This window comes from Schistocerca serialis, chromosome 9 (assembly GCF_023864345.2).
Source record: "Schistocerca serialis cubense isolate TAMUIC-IGC-003099 chromosome 9, iqSchSeri2.2, whole genome shotgun sequence".
NCBI classification, from domain to species: domain Eukaryota; kingdom Metazoa; phylum Arthropoda; class Insecta; order Orthoptera; family Acrididae; genus Schistocerca; species Schistocerca serialis.
In genome coordinates, this window is record NC_064646.1 from 206,287,562 (window position 1) to 206,306,215 (window position 18,654).

General features: G+C 39.0%; 1 protein-coding gene across 1 annotated transcript in view; it reads right to left on the reverse strand.

Annotated features, from left to right (window-relative positions):
- LOC126419329 (uncharacterized) overlaps positions 1-18,654 on the reverse strand; it is a 93,819-nt gene that overhangs the window by 42,623 nt on the left and 32,542 nt on the right. The window contains exon 3 of the mRNA XM_050086514.1: positions 1,375-1,504. Within this exon, the coding sequence (XP_049942471.1) occupies positions 1,375-1,504 (130 nt within the window). The remainder of the gene's footprint in view (positions 1-1,374; positions 1,505-18,654) is intronic.

The following is an 18,654-nucleotide window of genomic DNA, read 5'->3' on the forward strand; positions in this document are numbered from 1 at the left end:
GTTTTAAAATGAACATTTTGAAGCCATTAGAGCGGTACTAAACGACTTCGATAGTGCAGAGGCTTTGGCAGTTTGCCAGTGCAAGGAAGCGTTTAATGATTCTGGTATTAAAAAAGATGTTGCTGTGATTAGCACTCATTTATCCCATATTCCTGCAAGTATTAAAAAGCTTGAAACTCAAGGTCTGGCGTCGAATGTATCTAACCAATTAATGAATAAAATTATTCTAGTGAACTACTCATTTCCAGAAGTATTCCCAACAAAGCTGAAAGAAAAGTTTTGAAACATTTTAAACAAGAACCCAGGCTTTGAACCCTTATGCCAGATTGATAGTTTTATTAATGGGACGGGGGAACTTTTAGCGGAAGTAATAAGTGCCAACATAGCACCCAAATTCAAATACTGCCCAGTTACCTCAGTTGATGTAGAATGGTCCTTTTCTGCTTATAAAAATGTTCTGAGTGATCTAACACACAATCTTACTACCGAACATTTAAAACAGTATTGCGTCGTTTATGTTTACAATAGTAGAAAAAATGTAAAATAATTTGTAAATGATGCTTTGGTTCAATAGTATTAATTAAAAGTCAATGCTGTTCAAAAAAATTCATGATTGTATGTTGCCTTTTAAATAAAATATTACAGAGTTTTTGAGCATGCCGCTCTGCCTGTGATAAATCTCAAAGTTCGTCCTGTACGTATATATTGTTTTGTTGCAACTCCCTCGCATTGCATCTGCTTATTACCAACACAAACCGCAATGAAGGAATAATTCTTTAAATGTGGTATGCATCCCCATTTCGCAAATTTTTAGAAAATAATCTCAGAAAGCCCTCCTTCCTAACCTCAACCAGAAAGTATTCCAAAAATGATATCAGCGTTATATATGTACTGATTTTTCGCATGGCCGGTGCTCTTCCTCATAACTGATATGCAAAGGTTCGACTGGCATAATACAAGCAGTAATTATCATGTTTTTATTATTTGACCTTTCATATTTTGACACTTTTCATGCATATTTTAAGGTTTTTATGATGCACATAATCTGGTCTCTAGTTATGACATTTCCTGCATTACAAACTGTTGCAACATAACAGTAAAAATGCAATAAAGACTGACATTTAAACCAGAAAAATGTGACATGTTTCTTTTATATGTGTTAAATTGAAATCTACTCTGTTGCTATACACTTAAGATTGCAAAGTAAGATGCACAGACATTATATACAGCCAAATCACAACAACACTGAACAATGGATTCAGCTGTATTAAGAACAAACAGAAAGATGGCAATAATAAAAGAGTGAAATTACATAAAGCATAATTACACTCAGGTAGCATGGAGTTAATCCTCTAATATGTAATAACCAAATACCTTTGTAGTTTTTTATTTAATTTATTCAATGCTCTCTTCTCACTGTCAATCATCCTGGTAGTTTGTTTTAGTTGGATTTCCAATTTTTCAAGTACTGCTTTAAACATGAGTTCTCCAGATCTGAAAAAATCTGAGGAATGGGAAATATGCATTACATACCAGTGAGGTTCGTACCATGAGTAACACACAATGAACAGTGGCAGAATTCACATACAGAAGAGAAGGAATCGTAGGGACATTGCATTTAGATCAAGAATTTAAAATCCCTCACAACAGAACACAATATGAAATTTACCTCATATCTAATTATGTTTGAAGTATCTTCTGTAGGTTAATAATCTGAAACCTCACACAGTTATTTCTGGAAAGAAAGTTTTTGGACTAGCAACTGATAAAATATGTGAGGTAATTTGTAGTGGTGAGTACACAGACTAATTTGCGGGCACTGTTACCACAAATTGTACCATTCTCTTACGTAAGTGAATCCACAATGTGACACAGGCTTTAGCAACACAAGAAAATGGCACGACATTAATGAAGAGAGGAGAACAAAGACATTCAAAGTACAAACGTATATATTTTTAAATTGTTCTTAGTATCAATTTTGTATATCCATATTGAGATCTTGCCAGAGAGCCCCTGCCCCTCCCCCCTTTAAGTGTTGAACACAGGGGATAGGACAGGTATGGGTCACTACTGCTGAACATAATATCGTAGGAAAGAGGGATTTTTTTTTTGGGGGGGGGGGGGGGGCAAGAGGTAGGTCTTAGCGAGAATAGAGTGGTCTGCCATTGGCGATATGTGGTGATTGTGACAGGGCATCGAAGTAGAATTCTTCTCAGAGGGAAGAACAGTCAGACCAAAGACCCATGTCAGTTGTAGTACATGCAGATGTAGAATCTTCTAGTGATGGCAAGTTGCCCTCCTCTTCCTGGTATTGCAGCTTCCAAGTTATCTTGAGGTGCTGGACAGAGATTGTTGTTGGTTTACCATTAAATAGGGTAGAGAATGTTTGTCCCCCCCCCCCCCATCTGAGCACCTTGTGGGGGCCTGAATATGATTGTTGAAACTCTGCTCAAATGGTGTCATCAAGGAGCACTACACTGGTACAGTGAAATACAGTGATGCCTTATTAGGAAGTTATCTCATACATTTAACAACAAAGCAGTTAATATTGTATTCAGGACTGACAACCAACTACAGCTGAGATTGAAGCATCAGACTGGCACAAGTGGGAACTAGATAGGGAAAGCACTTCACAAAATAAATTGTCAGGACTGTGAGATGAAGTATGTGGGTTAAACAGAAAGAACTTAAACTAAGGTTTAAAGAGCATAATGTCTGGATTCATCAGCAGTGGTGAAGCATCCCAAGAATTGAACAGCATTCATTAGGAAGCATCACAGACAGCCTCAATGCAAAACACTTCGAAGAAAAAATGTGATTGCTGTCTAATTTTGAGAAAATACAGTGCTTGCACTTTATGAGAGAAGTGAATCAGCATGTTAAATAAAGTGACTGAAGTGTGCAAGGTCCATTTCTGAGCCCATTTTAGTGACCACCTCATTGAGAAGCAGGCACCAACCTAATCTGCTTGGTCGACATAAGTCTTTAATGCACAATATTCATTTTTAAGACTGGTAGGGCTTCACATAAAAACATTGAAAGATTTTACTGAAAACAGTAACACCAGTGACAGATGGGATACATACATTCCAGTACAATATGGGATTTAACTAGATGGAAACTACCCCCTCTGTTATGTTTTATACTCCCAATGAACAACAATTTTTTCCCTGATTTTTCGTTCTACGAGGGGCAGTAAATAAATAATGTAACACTTTTTTCTTGGCCAATTCTGATTGAAAAATGTGGAATTTCTTGTGGAACACTGTGGAATATTCAGCTCCTACAGTTTCATGAAGTTCCAATAGACGGTGGCACTATACGTAGCCTTCAAAATGGATTCTGTGGTGGAGATGCGTTCCTAGCAGAGAGCTGTCACTGAGATTCTTTTGGCGTAAAACCAGAGCATCATAGATATTAACAGGTTCTTCCAGAACGTTTACAGAGACCCGGCAGTGAAAAAATAAAACATGGTGAGGCATCTGACATCAATGCAACAAGGTCATACAAACCTGTCAAATCTCCTATGTGCCGGCCAGCAGCACACAGCAGAAACTCCTGCAAGGACACACTCATACAAGATGGTCCATGGATCACAATCAAACACCTCTGTTGGTGGTGCTGACACACTTGTCCACCAGTTGGGATATTCAAAGGTGTGTGACCACTGGGTTCCTCACCGCCTAATGGAAGACCATAAGGAGCTTCCACCTTTTTGGCCCAACAAAGGATGCACTCCACAGGGAGCAATACATGGATCGTAGGGAGCTTATTGATGCAGCTAGACATTGGCACTGTCATCAACAATTAGAGTGGTACCATGCAGGTATACACGCCCTCCTAGTAAGGTGGCATAAGGCTGTCATACTGAATGGAAATTATGTTGAAAAAAAGAAATTTGTAGCCAAAAGGATGGGGAATAACATGGTGAACTGGAATCCTAAATAAAACCAACCCGCTTTCAGAAAAAATTGTTGCATTATTTATTGAATACCCCTCATATTTGCAATACAGGTGTATATGTGGCAAGAAAAGTATAGGAATATGTCAAGATGTTATTGAAGTAAAGGTCCATTTAAATTTATTATCTGGTTGATTATAATGGACTTACTGATTTCAATAATGCAATTAAATTTTACTATGAACTTAAGTAAAAGTTATGGCTAACTAAAAAATCATGCTATAGTATGTAATTTCTATTTCTAGTTAACAGGAAAAATATGATGTGTTATCATTCATTTGAAAGTAGACATTTTACTCGTTCTGAGAACATACTTTACATTACCTGGAGCTTACTAACTTATTTCATAGCTGACTTGAAAGTTTGGACCCTCAATTTCTGTTGCATTTTTTTGCCTCAGTGCTTCCTAGATTCTGAACTAATGCTGTAGTTTTGTTACTATATTTTTTTCCAAATCTGATAATACCCGTTATTAATTGATTAGGCCTTTAGTTAAGATGTTGCATAATTTATCATAACATAAAATTATTTTGAAGATGGATGTCATCCTTGTAGTTAAGTTATTCCCAACACAGAAGCAAAACAGTGTTCCATATACTTTTATAATTTACTTACCTTCAACATTTTTCATAAATCAGAAAACAGTTAAGTAACATAGTCCACTGAAAACAGCAAAATCTAAACTAGCCAAATATCAAAACATTATGTATTTCCCAAAATCACATTACGGTCTTGCGCAAGTCTGTAACTGGTCCATCTCACTCTAAAATTGTCAGTCCCGGGCGCAGTATTGAATAACTAACATCTATGTATTTAAGAATTTTGGGTGAGCTAGTAATGATGCAACAAAATCTGAAACATAGCTGCAAATCAGCAACTGTATAAATCTGAAGAGGCTGAAAGAAAAATTCAGCCAACTAGTTGCAAAGCAAAGGTTTATTAGCCTTTGATCTAGGTTTCCATACTTCTAAAAATATCTTTGTCAGAAGGAGTGGGCCTTGTTACATTACATAGTGGTAAATTATGTTAGCTGAAGCCAAGCAGCTCTTGTCATACGTAAAATTGATATAAAAACCAGAAACACCACATGCCATGGCTTAAGACAGCAGCCAGATTACATTCAGCACACGTCAGAATAAATGCACAATTCTATTCGCCCACTGCTAATGACTCTTGTCAAACTAATATTATAACAGGAGTCAAACAATACTTGCATAATTTAATTATACACCATGCCAGAGACAGAGGCTGTTGTCTCTGGCATGGTGTATACTTAATTTATGCAAATACTTCATCCATTTGATGCTTTTTATGATTTTATGTTGGCAAGAGCCTTGACCAGTGGCCAAACAGATTTCTGCATTTGTTCTGATGTACGTCGAATGTAATCTGGCTGTTGTCTTAAGCCATGGCATGTGATCTCATTTGGTCTATGCACGCAGTGCAAACATTCCAATGATTTATTCATAGCATTTCGAATGATTTTCCTTCTGTGTACTCCTGTTTGGATGATATTCTTGTTGCTTCTGCATCAGAACAACAACATATAACATATCTGCAACAGATGGATAATCATCATCTTGCAATTAATGTGGGAAAATGTGTTTTCGGAGATATATATATCATTCTTTAGTTAAGGTGTGTCATTTCAAGAAATTTCACCATTGATAGAAAAAGTGAAAATAGTCAAGGACTTCCCACATACTAAAACAGCAGCAGAACTATGACATTTTATGTATGACAAGAGCCACTCAGCTTCATCTAATGTAATTTACCACTAAGTGGTGTAACAAGGCCCACTCCTTCTGAAGAAGATATTTTTAGAAATATTGAAATCTAGGTCATGGGCTCATAAACCTTTGTTTTGCAATTGTTTGGCTTTTTTTCCCTTCCCAACCTCTAATGACACAACATTTCATGTAAAACGTCTGCAGTTAGTATTCAAATGTGCAACCAATGTCGGTTGATATGGGAAAGTTTGCCGTAGGCTAGTCCACTAGAGACGGTGTTAATGAGTGCAAACTTACTTCCACTGTACAATCTTAATTAACTGTGGTGTTTTTTGCTAAGTCTAAAAAATAGTCTGTTGCTGCGGTGAAATTATTCTGCCACCAATGCAGTGACTAATACTGCAATTGTTATGTCAATTGTCCTTTTGCCATACTAAACATTTGCTCATTTTCTCAGCGAATGTAGGTCTACTGCTATAAAACTGGATAGAAAGAACTGTAACCAAGTGCAGAATGTAATGTTTAATTACCTGCCATCAGAATTTAATTATGAAACCTACACTGGCCATCAACTGCTATTATCTCAAAAGCAATATTGAAAGTGACTACAGTAATCTGGGATATTATGTACTATGTGGGCCATATTATTACTATCCTTCTGCCACCTGCTGTTTTCAGCCCGTTACAGTGATCGAGAGAAGAGACGCCAGCAACAAGAGGAAAATTCAGGTGAAGGGAATTAGTTAAAAGTACTATCTTTGGCACATGAAGGCGATTACCTTTAGTGTATAAGTGAATTTTCTTAAGTGTTATGAGGCAACACGAGATGTTCAAGGAAGCATGTTGCATTTTTGACAAGCAATGTTTGGTGCTGGATTTTTACTTTGGATGATGCCTAATGATAAAGTAACTTTAGACTATGTAATAAATAATACCAGAGGACAATATAGACAGATTCACTTGACTGTCAATATATGGAGTATAGTGGAGTGACGATTTGTTTCCTTGTTTACAGCCTTGTTAATGGGATAATGTAGTCCCAAAATGTGCTGTTGAACATTTGTCACATTTCAAAAAATGGGCGTATTCACAAGTACTGGCCTTTATTTCTGTGGTGTCACCGCCAGACACCACACTTGCTAGGTGGTAGTTTTAAATTGGCCGCGGTCTATTAGTACATGTCGGACCCGCGTGTCGCCACTGTGTGATCGCAGACCGAGCGCCACCACAAGGCAGGTCTCGAGATATGGACTAGCACTCGTCCCAGTTGTACGGACGACTTTGCTAGCGAATACACTGACGAAGTCTCGCTCATTTGCCGAGCAGATAGTTTGAATAGCCTTCAGCTAAGTCAATGGCTACGACCTAGCAAGGCGCCATTAGTAACATTGCATGTATCTAAAGAGTCTCACTTGTATCGCCACCATCTCCAGATGTACCAAAAGGATGGATTAAAGTTAAGTATTCCAGAAGCTACGTACTTTTCTTTATAGCATTCATTACGTATCCTGTTTCAGATCTCACGCCTTCCTGCTTTAGCTTAGCGCGTGCCTTTCGGCTTCCTCTCATTGTGTCTAGGCTGTCTTGTCTAGACACAACAATTTCTGTGACCCCTGTACTGTTGACACTTCCTGTATGTCACTCTTTCACACTATGCTCAATGACGTAACAGTTTCTCATTACATCCTTAAAGAAATAGTTTAAGAGCGATTGACTGACTGGAGGAATTGGGAGTAATCATCTGAGTAAATCTCAATTTGTTGACTGATGCACAAGATCAATGTAGCATAATGCTTTTCACTCAGCCATCAGAAAGACTTCTTTATGGCAGTGATGTCATCCGCATAATGATTAAACAGACTTTGAATCAGCGAGTATTGTGACAGCCAAGAGAGCGTGTTTTGAGAGCTGCAAGGCCATGCTGGGCCGACTGAGCTCTGTGGCAGTGACAATAGGTGGCAGCACTTTTGTGGTGTGATGACCTCAATGTGTTAGAAATCTTGAGTTCACGTGAGCTAGCTGGAGGCTCTGAACACACGGTGGGAAAACTAGGCAATTTGAATGGAACTACGAAGGTAGCTACCATGGCTGAACTGAGTGAATGAAGTAAATATTAAAAAATGTAAACTCTAAACAAAAACTAAATGAAACAGGCTGCATGAGTAAAGAAGTGCCCTCAAGTTATCTAATGTTAAATGTTTTAGACACAAAAGATTTTTAAAAGTTAATAAGCCAGTAACACCTTGATCAATTCATTCATAGTGTCAATGGACAGATTCAGTGAGTACTGCCAAATTGTTATGGTTTTGTGAATACTTAGTATTTTAAGTAACAATTCAGTATATATATTCCGCATATGAAAAAATGATTTTTTCATAAATATAACATGAAATAGTGAAAGTAGTGGTATCAATAGTAAATATATGTAATTAGGAATGTATGACTGTAATTAATTTGCTTGTCTTATATGCATTAATGACGTAATACAAAATAGCATCAGTGTCCACTAATACACTATTTGTGACCAAACCATTAAAGTCACAGAAAATTATGAGCAGCATTGGAAAGCTGATGAAATTTGTGTCTAGATCCATGCATAATATGTATATAAAAATTAAACTTCTATATGCTTTTGGAAGCCTGAAGCATGCAATTTTTGGCTCACATCAGAGCGAGGATGTAGGTTTTGAAATTTTTGCTAATTGACAGCGACATATGTTTTTGTCTGAAGTTTTATATCTTGTTTCAATTAAGGCCAAATGAAATGCTGTCTGATCAGGTCTACCATAACTTTGATGCCACAATGTGCCAAGACATGTAGTCATGGAAGACTTCTTGTTGGTAGGACAGAGGAACATATGGCCTGAGTCTAGGTGTAGAATTATCATGAGGTAGTTGTGATTCATCTGGCAACATTACTGTTACAAACATTAAGGAACGGAAGTCCGAATTTTTCACTTTGGTCAGTTCCTGGGTTTCTGCTTTGCATCTATGCAATATCTTCATGCAAAATTCTGGCTGGTAACAATTTCCACCACTCTGAAACACATATCAGCAGCAATGTTCTGTCCTCCAGAAGGTATTGAATATCTGTGGTGAACAGACTGAGAAATTCCAGATGGCACAGTTGATAGGGCATTACCTTTTCTGGGTGCTGTTTAATGGCACATGTTAATGACTTGTGGTCCGAGAATATTTAAATTTTCTGCCTTCCAAAACATAATGGTAACGTTTGAATGCCGAATATGTTGCCAACAACCCATGGTCATAGGTACTACAGTTATGTTTTGTGTCAATGAGAGACCTGCAGGAAAACCGACATGGTTCAGGTGTTCTTTCTTGCGACTAGTGTAAAGAAGCACCTGTAGAATAATCCAAAGCATCAACCATCAATACTATGGGAAGATCTGTTGAGGGATGTGTAAGCCGCATTGCATTAGCTTGTTCTTTAAACTTCTTGAATTATTATCTGCTTCATCATTCCGTGTAACAGGGTGATTATCCTTCCCCTTGGTCTTTTTGCTCAAGTTAAATAAATGTGATTGGATTCCTGCAATATATGTGACAGCATATGTCTGTAGAAATTCACCATTCCTAAAAAATGACATAGTTCTGCTGCTGTTTTAGTATGTGGGAAGTCCTTGACTATTTTCACTTTTTCTATCAATGGTGAAATTCCTTGAAGTGACACACCGTAACTCCAGAATGATCTCTCTCTCTCTCTCTCCCCCCCTTCAAAAACACATTTTCCTACATTAATGATTATCCACCTGTTGCAGATATGTTATATGTTGTTGTTCTGATGCTGAAGCAACAAGAATATCATCCAAATAGGAGTACACAAAAGGAAAATCATTCGAAATGCTATGAATAAATCATTGGAATGTTTGCACTGCGTGCATCAACCAAATGGCATCTTCAAACATTTGAAAAATCCAAACACTGTGAAACAGCTGTTTTAGGCATATCTTGTGTCAGAACAGGAATGAATGGTAATCTCAGATAAAGTCAATATTAGAGAATATCTTTCTGTCGAAGAGTTGAAAGCTGAAATCTTTTAACTGCGGAACTGGATAGAGGTCTGGCACTGTGACAGCATTTAAAGCTCTATAGTCTTCACAGGGAAGCCAAGCTCAATCTTTCTTTGGAACAAAATGCAGAGAACTAGACCAACGCCTTTTAACAGGACAACGTATGCCAAAGTTGATCATCTCTTGAAATTAAAATTTTGTTTCCGCGAATTTTTCTGGTGACGAGCATCTGGCACATGCATGCATTGGAAGTCTCACTGTAACTGTGTGCTGCATATTAATTTCAGGAAAATCATAATTAGGTTTCTCTGTAAGATTGTTATATCTTTTTAGCAAGTGTCTATATTTATTCTGTGGGCCAATAACAAAAACGAAATTGTCAATAGATACATCTACAGAGTCTGTACTAGTGGCTGAAGTTTCTCGATCGAGTAACTTTGAGTTAACGTCAAACAACACACCATAATGTCTCAAGAAATTGGCACCAATAAGTGGGTGGCGAACACCTATAAAAACAAATGGCCTTGGGCTGCTTCATCGAAGGCCTCAAAGCCTATTTGTAAGTTCAGTGGTTGTTCATGATACACTTGTATTATGGAACCATTTGCAACGTAGAGTTGCTGTTTCTGAAAGTTTCTTTGGCCTGATACTGTTGCTGGCAGCACAGAAAGATCTACTTCAGAATAGACAAAAAAATCAAACATGTGTGCCATAATTTATTGTGAATAGGAAGCAAGCTGATTCAGCCTCCTCATCCTGTACTGTGCCAAGTGAATTGTGTAATGGTTTTCAGTTTGACCACTAGTGGCATCTTCAGAAATAAATGAGTAATGTGATGTTCTTTTCTTCACATCCTGTTTTAATTTATAATGATACCAGCACATAGAATTTTCTGTGCATGTCACAGTAATTTTGATCTGCTTCTTGACTGTGTCCCTCCCAGTTTTTACTTCCTGAATCTGGATCATTAATTAAGAAAGCTGTCTTTTCAGATGGGTAAGTCTGTCATAGTGAGATGCAGAGGAAACAGTTTCTATACTATACACAAATTGACAGGGTGTCGTAATCTCTATGATTCTGCTGCCTATAAAAGCCACTGCTTCAAGATTTACATCTTGAGTAGCTGCTAGTGTACAATGTGCATTGGTTGGTAGTAGTTGTTGAAATACAGTTCTTAAAAAATCACTGGTTAGCAATTCTTTAACATCGCATGACTGATTCTTCAAATTCTGTGGTGAGACATGTCTTTAATGTGGTGAGGCATGTCTGTATACAGGGAAGCTGATAATGGCTTGGGCAGGTAATCTGAAGTTAGCTCAGCAACTTAGTTATCCAGCAATTCCAAAACATAATGATACTTTGTCATCTCATTGCTAATATTTGCGGTAATAAATTGGGATTCCACTTGCAAAAGACCATATGTTTACATTGCTACACATGCTATATCATTATCAATGTTGTCTGATGCTGCATTTGCCATAAAAAATAAGATAGCAAAATTAAATTGCTGCAGTAAAATTCTTGTGTACTCACTATCATGTCGGGCTAACCAGTGTGGGTTCTACATCGATTGATTGATTGAGAGACTATGGGGTCAAATGGCGAGGTCATCAGTCCCGCCATTCCGAAGTGGATTACATAAGAAAGAGGGCCTGCTAAAAGTGGACGGATTCAGTCAGAGGAGTCAAATTGTAAAAGAATGAACATTAAACATACACAGTAAAAACATAAAAGAAGAGATCAAATATAAAAACTGGGGGGGAAAAAAGGGGGTGGTCATGGGGTCACAGACCGTAAAGACTGCAAAAGGAGACCCAACCACAACCAACCCGCCCTTGCTCCAAGACTAAAGGAGAACCTTATACCTGGAAATAAACACCACTTTCACGGAGGAAACCATCTGTGGATCATCTGCTAACATTAAATTTAAGGAAGCAGGAAGACATACTTAGCACAAAGGGGTGAAAGAAGGGGACATGCCACCAAAACGTGAGATATCGCCAGTCTGGCGCCACAGCTACATTGTAGGGGTGGGTCGTTGCATAGGAGGAAACAATGGGTGAGCCGGGTACGGCCAATGCATTAACGGCATAAAACAGTGGACTCCCGAGAGGGGCAGAAAGGAGTGACCCAAACTACAGTAGACTTCTGATTGTGTGGAGTTTATTATTATGAGCCATAGCACTCCAGATGGCATTCCAATGTTGGGCAAAGAGAGATTTGACATACATCTGCAATCCGCAGCTGGAATCGTGAAAGGAAATGGGGGTAAGTATCTGCTTCTCTAGCCAAACAATCAGCCAATTCACTCGCAGGGATTCCCACATGACTTGGGACCCAGAGAAAGATGACTGAACAGGCAGCACACTCAAGGGTAGAGAGGTGGTCATGGATGGCAGAGATCAAGGGGTGACGAGAGTAGCATCAATCGATAGCCTGCAGGCTACTCATGGAGTCGGAACAAATTAAAACACTATGGAGGGAGGCCTGAGAAACAAAAAGGAGGGCCCTGTGAACGGCTAGAAGTTATGCTGTAAATGCACTACATGATCCTGGCAACAAATGGTACTCATAGGCGGTAGGAGACTTGAAAGCATATCCCACATCTACATCTACGTGATTACTCTGCTATTCACAATAAAATGCCTGGCAGAGGGTTCAATGAACCACATTCAAGCTGTCTCTCTACCGTTCCACTCTCGAACAGCATACGGGAAAAACGAGCACTTAAATTTTTCCGTGCGAGCCCTGATTTTTCTTATTTTATCGTGATAATTATTTCTCCCTATATAGGTGGGTGGCAACAGAATGTTTTCGCAATCAGTAGTCTTAGAACGATCCGTGTAAAAGATGGTGGCACCCTGGAACACAAACTAATTAAGAAAACTGTTGCCTTCAACAGTTTTTAGAGACCTTCATAAGTGGTCAGTGAAAGCAGTAACACACCAGAATCTGAAGAAATTGCAACAACACATTCCAGAAGTGAAAGGGTGTGTACAGGCCGAAGAACTATGTTTAGTGCTTCACTGTGATTTGGCTGAGAATTGTTCTGTAATTCTCCCACAAGAAATATAAGGGTATTATTTGAGTAATGACCAGGTTTCAATTTTTACAGGAGTGACATTTTCAAAACAAAACCACAAGTGTTGCAGTTGTAAGTGATGACACAGAACATTACTCAGCACATGCTTTGCTAGCAAAGTGGAAAATTCTTCAACAGCAAACAGGGACAGAGAAGATCATCATTTCTAATGGCGCTTCTAGTCATTTTAAAAATTGTTGTCAGCTGTTTGAATTGAGTAAGTCGCTTGTGCCAACTAACTGGGTATACAGTGCTACTGGTCTCAGGAAGGGACCTTGTGATGGTGTGGGAGGCCTGCTGAAGCACCATGCTACAAAACAATCTTTCCAGACCAAATACAGATGTCATTCAGAATGCTGAGGATTTTACGAGAGTTGTGAAATCTTACACATCCACAGCCCTCATTCTTTTGTCCAAAGAGGAAATCGAAGAATTCCGTGAGCAGAAAAAAGAAGAATGGTCGAAACAAACTACTCCTGTGAAAGGATTCCGGAAGACACATTTTTGGATTCAAAGTGATGGGCAAACTCATATTGCACGCACTTTAAAGAGCAAGAAAGAAGAAATTTGGTTCGTTCGGCCAACACCTCAGAAACAGCACGATAATATTAAGATTCACAACCTGAGATTAGGGATGTTTGTGGCATGTGTGTATGCCTGACTGGTGGATTTCAGAGATTATAGACACCAGTTATGAGTTAAACGAAATTGTAGTGAACTTTATGCTACCACATGGACCAGCTGCTGCATATAGGTTTCCAGCTGCAGGACAGAAACAACACCATCAGTGCTCACTTCCTGTTCACAATGTTTCAGTTCCTGCTGATTCAACAGGACGGCATCACTCTATATCAAAGGAAGTTACTGAAGCAGTGGGACACGTTTTTTGTTCATTGATTGTCTAATTTCAGTACAAAACAGAGTGCACAGAAATCGTATAAATGGAAACCTTTAAGTCTTTGGACCTTTCACAAACATTTTGGAACCATTTAAAATGCTTGAAAAAGATCTCTTAGTCATCTTTCAAAACTAAAATTATGTTAAATAAGACTAGGTTTTGATTTTTATGAGCCTGGTATGTGATAATGTGGTAATAAAACAGGTTTTATGTATGACAAAAATTTGTCATTTATACAACCTGATCAACCTAAAAGTGGAAGCTCTCCTTTTCAGGGAATGTAGAACGAATGGTACTAATCAACAGAAAAAAAATCAAAATTATATGGATTGGCATTTTAAAAAAAATCCATAAATTATAAAAAGTTCACAACACTATATTAAAAACTTTGACAGGCAAGTCCAAATGAAGGATTTCTTTGTAATCATAAAGCAATTATCTTTCAAATAAAAACAAACCAACAAAATATCTAGAACTGTTACAGAGATACAGCATTTAAAAAATTTTTCCAAAATTTGCATCTTCAAAACGGTATGCGTAGTGTCCTCTCCAGAGTGCTGTTTCTCGGAGCAGAAATTTTTTTGGAGGAAACAAAAAAATGTGTGTTCCTTACTTAGTCCTTCATTTTAACATATGCTCAAGTCAATAACATCTGAGACTATGAAGTAAGATTTTTTCCTAGCCTGTCAGAATTGATATGGACTATGGCATCTACATGTTCTTTGTTGTCAGCTCATGAGTGAGCAGGTCTCTTTGTGGGGGAGGTTGCCTTTCTCGGAAGAACCCTGCAACTGCCCTACATGCACATCAAAAATAACCTTATTCCATTTCTTGCCTAGTAGTGTAGTGCAGTGTATGGTGACTTACACTGATTCTACTCATGTGAGTTTAGTTAACAGTGCAATCAGTTTAGTTTGTATATATATTTAGTTACTGGGAAGTGATAGACAAGCCTATTAGATCACAAGAAAATGTGCATGATATGAAGAAAAGGTATTTCCAAAGTAATCAGAGTTCAGTCATCTGTAACGTACGTGCAGCTTGTACTAGAGAATTAACACAGAAAGAAGTATTGGCTAAAATCTTTAGTTCCAATCCAAGGGCTGCAATTTATACAAAATGCAGTTGTGCCACAATAGGGTGCATCAGAAAAGAAGGCAAAAATAAATCATATGGCTTACTGGAATCACCATGAAAGAACACTAAGAATTTTGGGTGAAAACCAATTGTTATGGGTAGGTTTACAAAATTGAAATTTCAACACCACCAGAGGACTTTTACAGGGGGGGGGGGGGGGGGGGGGGGACAAGAAGCTTCGCCAACACTGCACTAACTACTTACTGCAATAAAACAAAAAACCCAGTTTCAAGCCACTCCATGAAGTAGGATTTATCTGGAATAGATCTGTAGCAAAAGGAGTCTGGTTGAGATTATTGATGTAATTGATTGGAGATGCAAATACTTTATGTAAGTAAGGAAATTAAGAGAGCAAGGTAGGACGTTCTTTTACACGGAGGAAACTTGTAGAAAATGTTGGCAGGTCCTGGCGATATGTATGTACAATCTGTCTTGCTTACTTTCCTATCTTCCACTTCTAGGCTCTCAGGTTTTCAAATCTCTGCCAGTGTAGTCTTTCCTTCTCATCCCACCCAGTAAGAACTTTTATAAACTCCCCATTTTGTAAATCTCACTAGTCCTTTTCCTTCACCCCTCTTCCTTCCCCATCAACTTTGCTGTCAGGAGGAGACAGTGGCCCTGAGAGCTTGTGTGGTTACTAGTGCTGTCACTTGGTGAGTAGACTTCATCTATCCAATTACATTATACTTCCAAAAAATGATTATTTTCATTGATATAACATGTCCTATGCTACACATATAATAAGAAGTTCCAGAAAATGGTTGTAAGTGTCACTTGATGTGACTTCAGCCAATCGAGAAATGCAGATGGCAGCATGCAAAGGTGAAGAGTATGATCATACTTTCCCCATACAAAGATTCACTGGGAAAGAGCGCCTGACAAATGGGAGGCAGAGGCAGTAGGCGTACAGGATAGGAATGTGGCACTGGTGAAGTGGTCACATGCAGGGGAATTTGTGTTCAATGCACAATGGCATAAAAGAGAGGATTCTAAGTAGGAGATAGAACAGAGGAAGAGGGAGACTGCGAGAGGTGGGTCTGAGTACAGAGTGAAAAGTTAGGATCATATGATAGAGGTAGAGATGAGTGTCTGCCTTTGACAGAAGTGGAGTAGGATGTGATGTGTGGGTGCACTGGACAAGTCTATCATTGGGTCATCCATAGAATGTGTGTCACTGTATGACCACTTTGGGCAAAGTGAGGAGGATTGTGGATACTGACAGTCCACATTTCAAAGAGTGATGATAAACAGTCAGAGCCCAGATAAGTTATTTCACTTTGGGATGAAACGAGATGATAAGGTAGGAAAAAGGGGGAATGTTGATGTCTAGGTAGTTGTGCTAACAGTGACACATAGTTATTCAGGTGGTAATGGGATGGGGATGGTTGAGAGACAGTGAAAGAAATGGTCTGTGTCTTTGAAATGTCCGAGTCTATCCTTACACCCCACATTTCCTCCTCCTTGCCACATGGGTGACACACCTGTGGAAGACTCAGGTCCAAGTCATGTCCAATACAACCATCCAAAACATCCTACGCTAGTCCCATCAGAGGCACAGCCTTTCTTATTAGTGGCACGCCACCTCTGAAAGCAGTCTTATCATATAACAGTTGCTGTTACTATTGCACAGCATTGTATGTGAACATGATCACCAACTGCCCACTCAAGTGAACAATCAGTACCAAACTTTGACTAAAAGCAGAGTGACCATCCACTGCCGGAACATGCTGCTGGGTATAATCTTCTGAATTGTAATGGCTGTTTAACAACTAACGTCACCTACTGCCCCCCTCACCCCATACACTATTATATTTGAATTAAATAAACTGATATTATATCCTTTGATCTCGTAATCATCCTGGTCTCTTTCTGCTAGTTCCTACCCATCACCACTCTGGCCCCAAGAAACCTAACTTCACTCATCCTGGACACATCCTCTACTCTCAGTAGTCTCCCTCTTGCTAGGTTTTATTTCATTCTCCCAATTCACTCTGCCACATCCTTGTGCGATGCATACAACTCCCACTACTTCTAGCCACTGCAATCTTCCCTCTAGACTCCACCTCCTTCCTTCCTCCACACCCTCCACACAATACAGACCCTCACCAGGAGATATGCAGTGCCGGCACAAGGTCATCAGGAGTTACAATGTTACCGTGCTGTTGTATGTGTATTCAATTCATCTACTCCTACACCTACATCATACTCCGCAAGTCATCTCATGGTGTGTGGCGGAGGGTACTTTTGGTACCACTATCTGATCCCTCCAACCCTGTTCCACTCACGAATAGTGTGTGGGAAGAATGAGTGTCGGTAAGCCTCTGTATTGGCTCTAATCTCTCGAATTTTCTCCTCGTGGTCAATATGCAAGATGTATGTGGGGAAGTAATATGTTGTCTGACTCCTCCTCAAGAGTGCTGTCCCGAAATTTCATAAGTAAATCCCTCCGTGATGCACAATGTCTCTCTTTTAACGGCTGCCAGTGGAGTTTGTCCCGCTTCTCTGTATCGCTCTCTCACCAGTTAAACAATCCCATGATGAAACGCGCTGATCTTCGTTGGATCTTTTCTGTCTCCTCTATCAGTCCTACCTGATAGGAATCCCAGATAGATTGACAATACTCAAGAATCGGACGAACAAGCGCTTTATTTCTTTCGTGGATGGGTTACATTTCCTTAGGATTCTTCCGATGAATCTGAGTTTCGTTTCTGCTTTTCCCACTATCTGTTTTATATGGTCATTCCACTTAAGGTCACTCTGGATAGTTACGCCTACATATTTTACGGCAGACACTGTCTCCTGCTGTTTGTCATCAATAGTGTAGCTGTACAGTAGTGGATTTCTTTTCCTATGTATGCGCCATATGTTGCATTAATTTACGCTCAGGGTCAACTGCCGGAGTCTGCACCATTCATCAATTCTCTGCAGGTCATTCTGCAAATTCTTACCATCTTCTGGTGTTGCTACTTTGGTATAAACAACTGCATCATCAGTGACTAGTGTTAAAGAGCATCCAACACTTTCTACTAGATCATTTAAATATATTGTGAACAGCAACGATCCTACCACACTTCCCTGTGATACTCCGGATACTACCTTTGCATCTGTCGATTTAGTTCCGTAAAGAGTTCTATTTGCAAGAAAGTCTTGAATCCAATGGCAGGTCTGCTCCAATACACCGTAAGCATGTATTTTTTTTCATTAAACAGCAATGCAGGATGGTGTCAACTGCCTTACTGAAATCAAGGAACACGCCATCAACCTGAGTGCCATTGTCCACTACGCAGTGGATCTCACGGAGGAACAGAGCGAGCCGAGTTTTGCAGGATCTCTGTTTGTGGAATCCATGTTGATTTTTATAGAGGAGTTGTTCATTTTCCAAGAACGTCATAATTATTGAACACAAAACATGTTCCATAATTCTACAACAGTTTGACATCAACAATATAGGTCTATAATTGTGTGGATCTGTCTTAGGGGCTTTCTAAAAACAGGAATGACCTGCACTTTTTTCCAGTTGTCAGGTACTTTTCATTGCTCAAGCGATCTATGATAAATTACTGCTAGATGGGGAGCAAGTTCTTTTGCACAATCTTTATAGACTCTTATAGGTATCTCATCTGGTCCTGAAGCCTTTCCACTACTAGCAGTTATAGCTGCTTTTCAATTCCATGATCAGTTATCTCAATATCTGCCATTTTGACATTCACAAGGTGACAGCGAATTCAGTGTTTCGGCCTTCTCTCTGTTATCTTCCATTTCGGTGCTGGTGTGGTCGCTGAGAGAATGAATAGATGACTGACACACTTACTGAT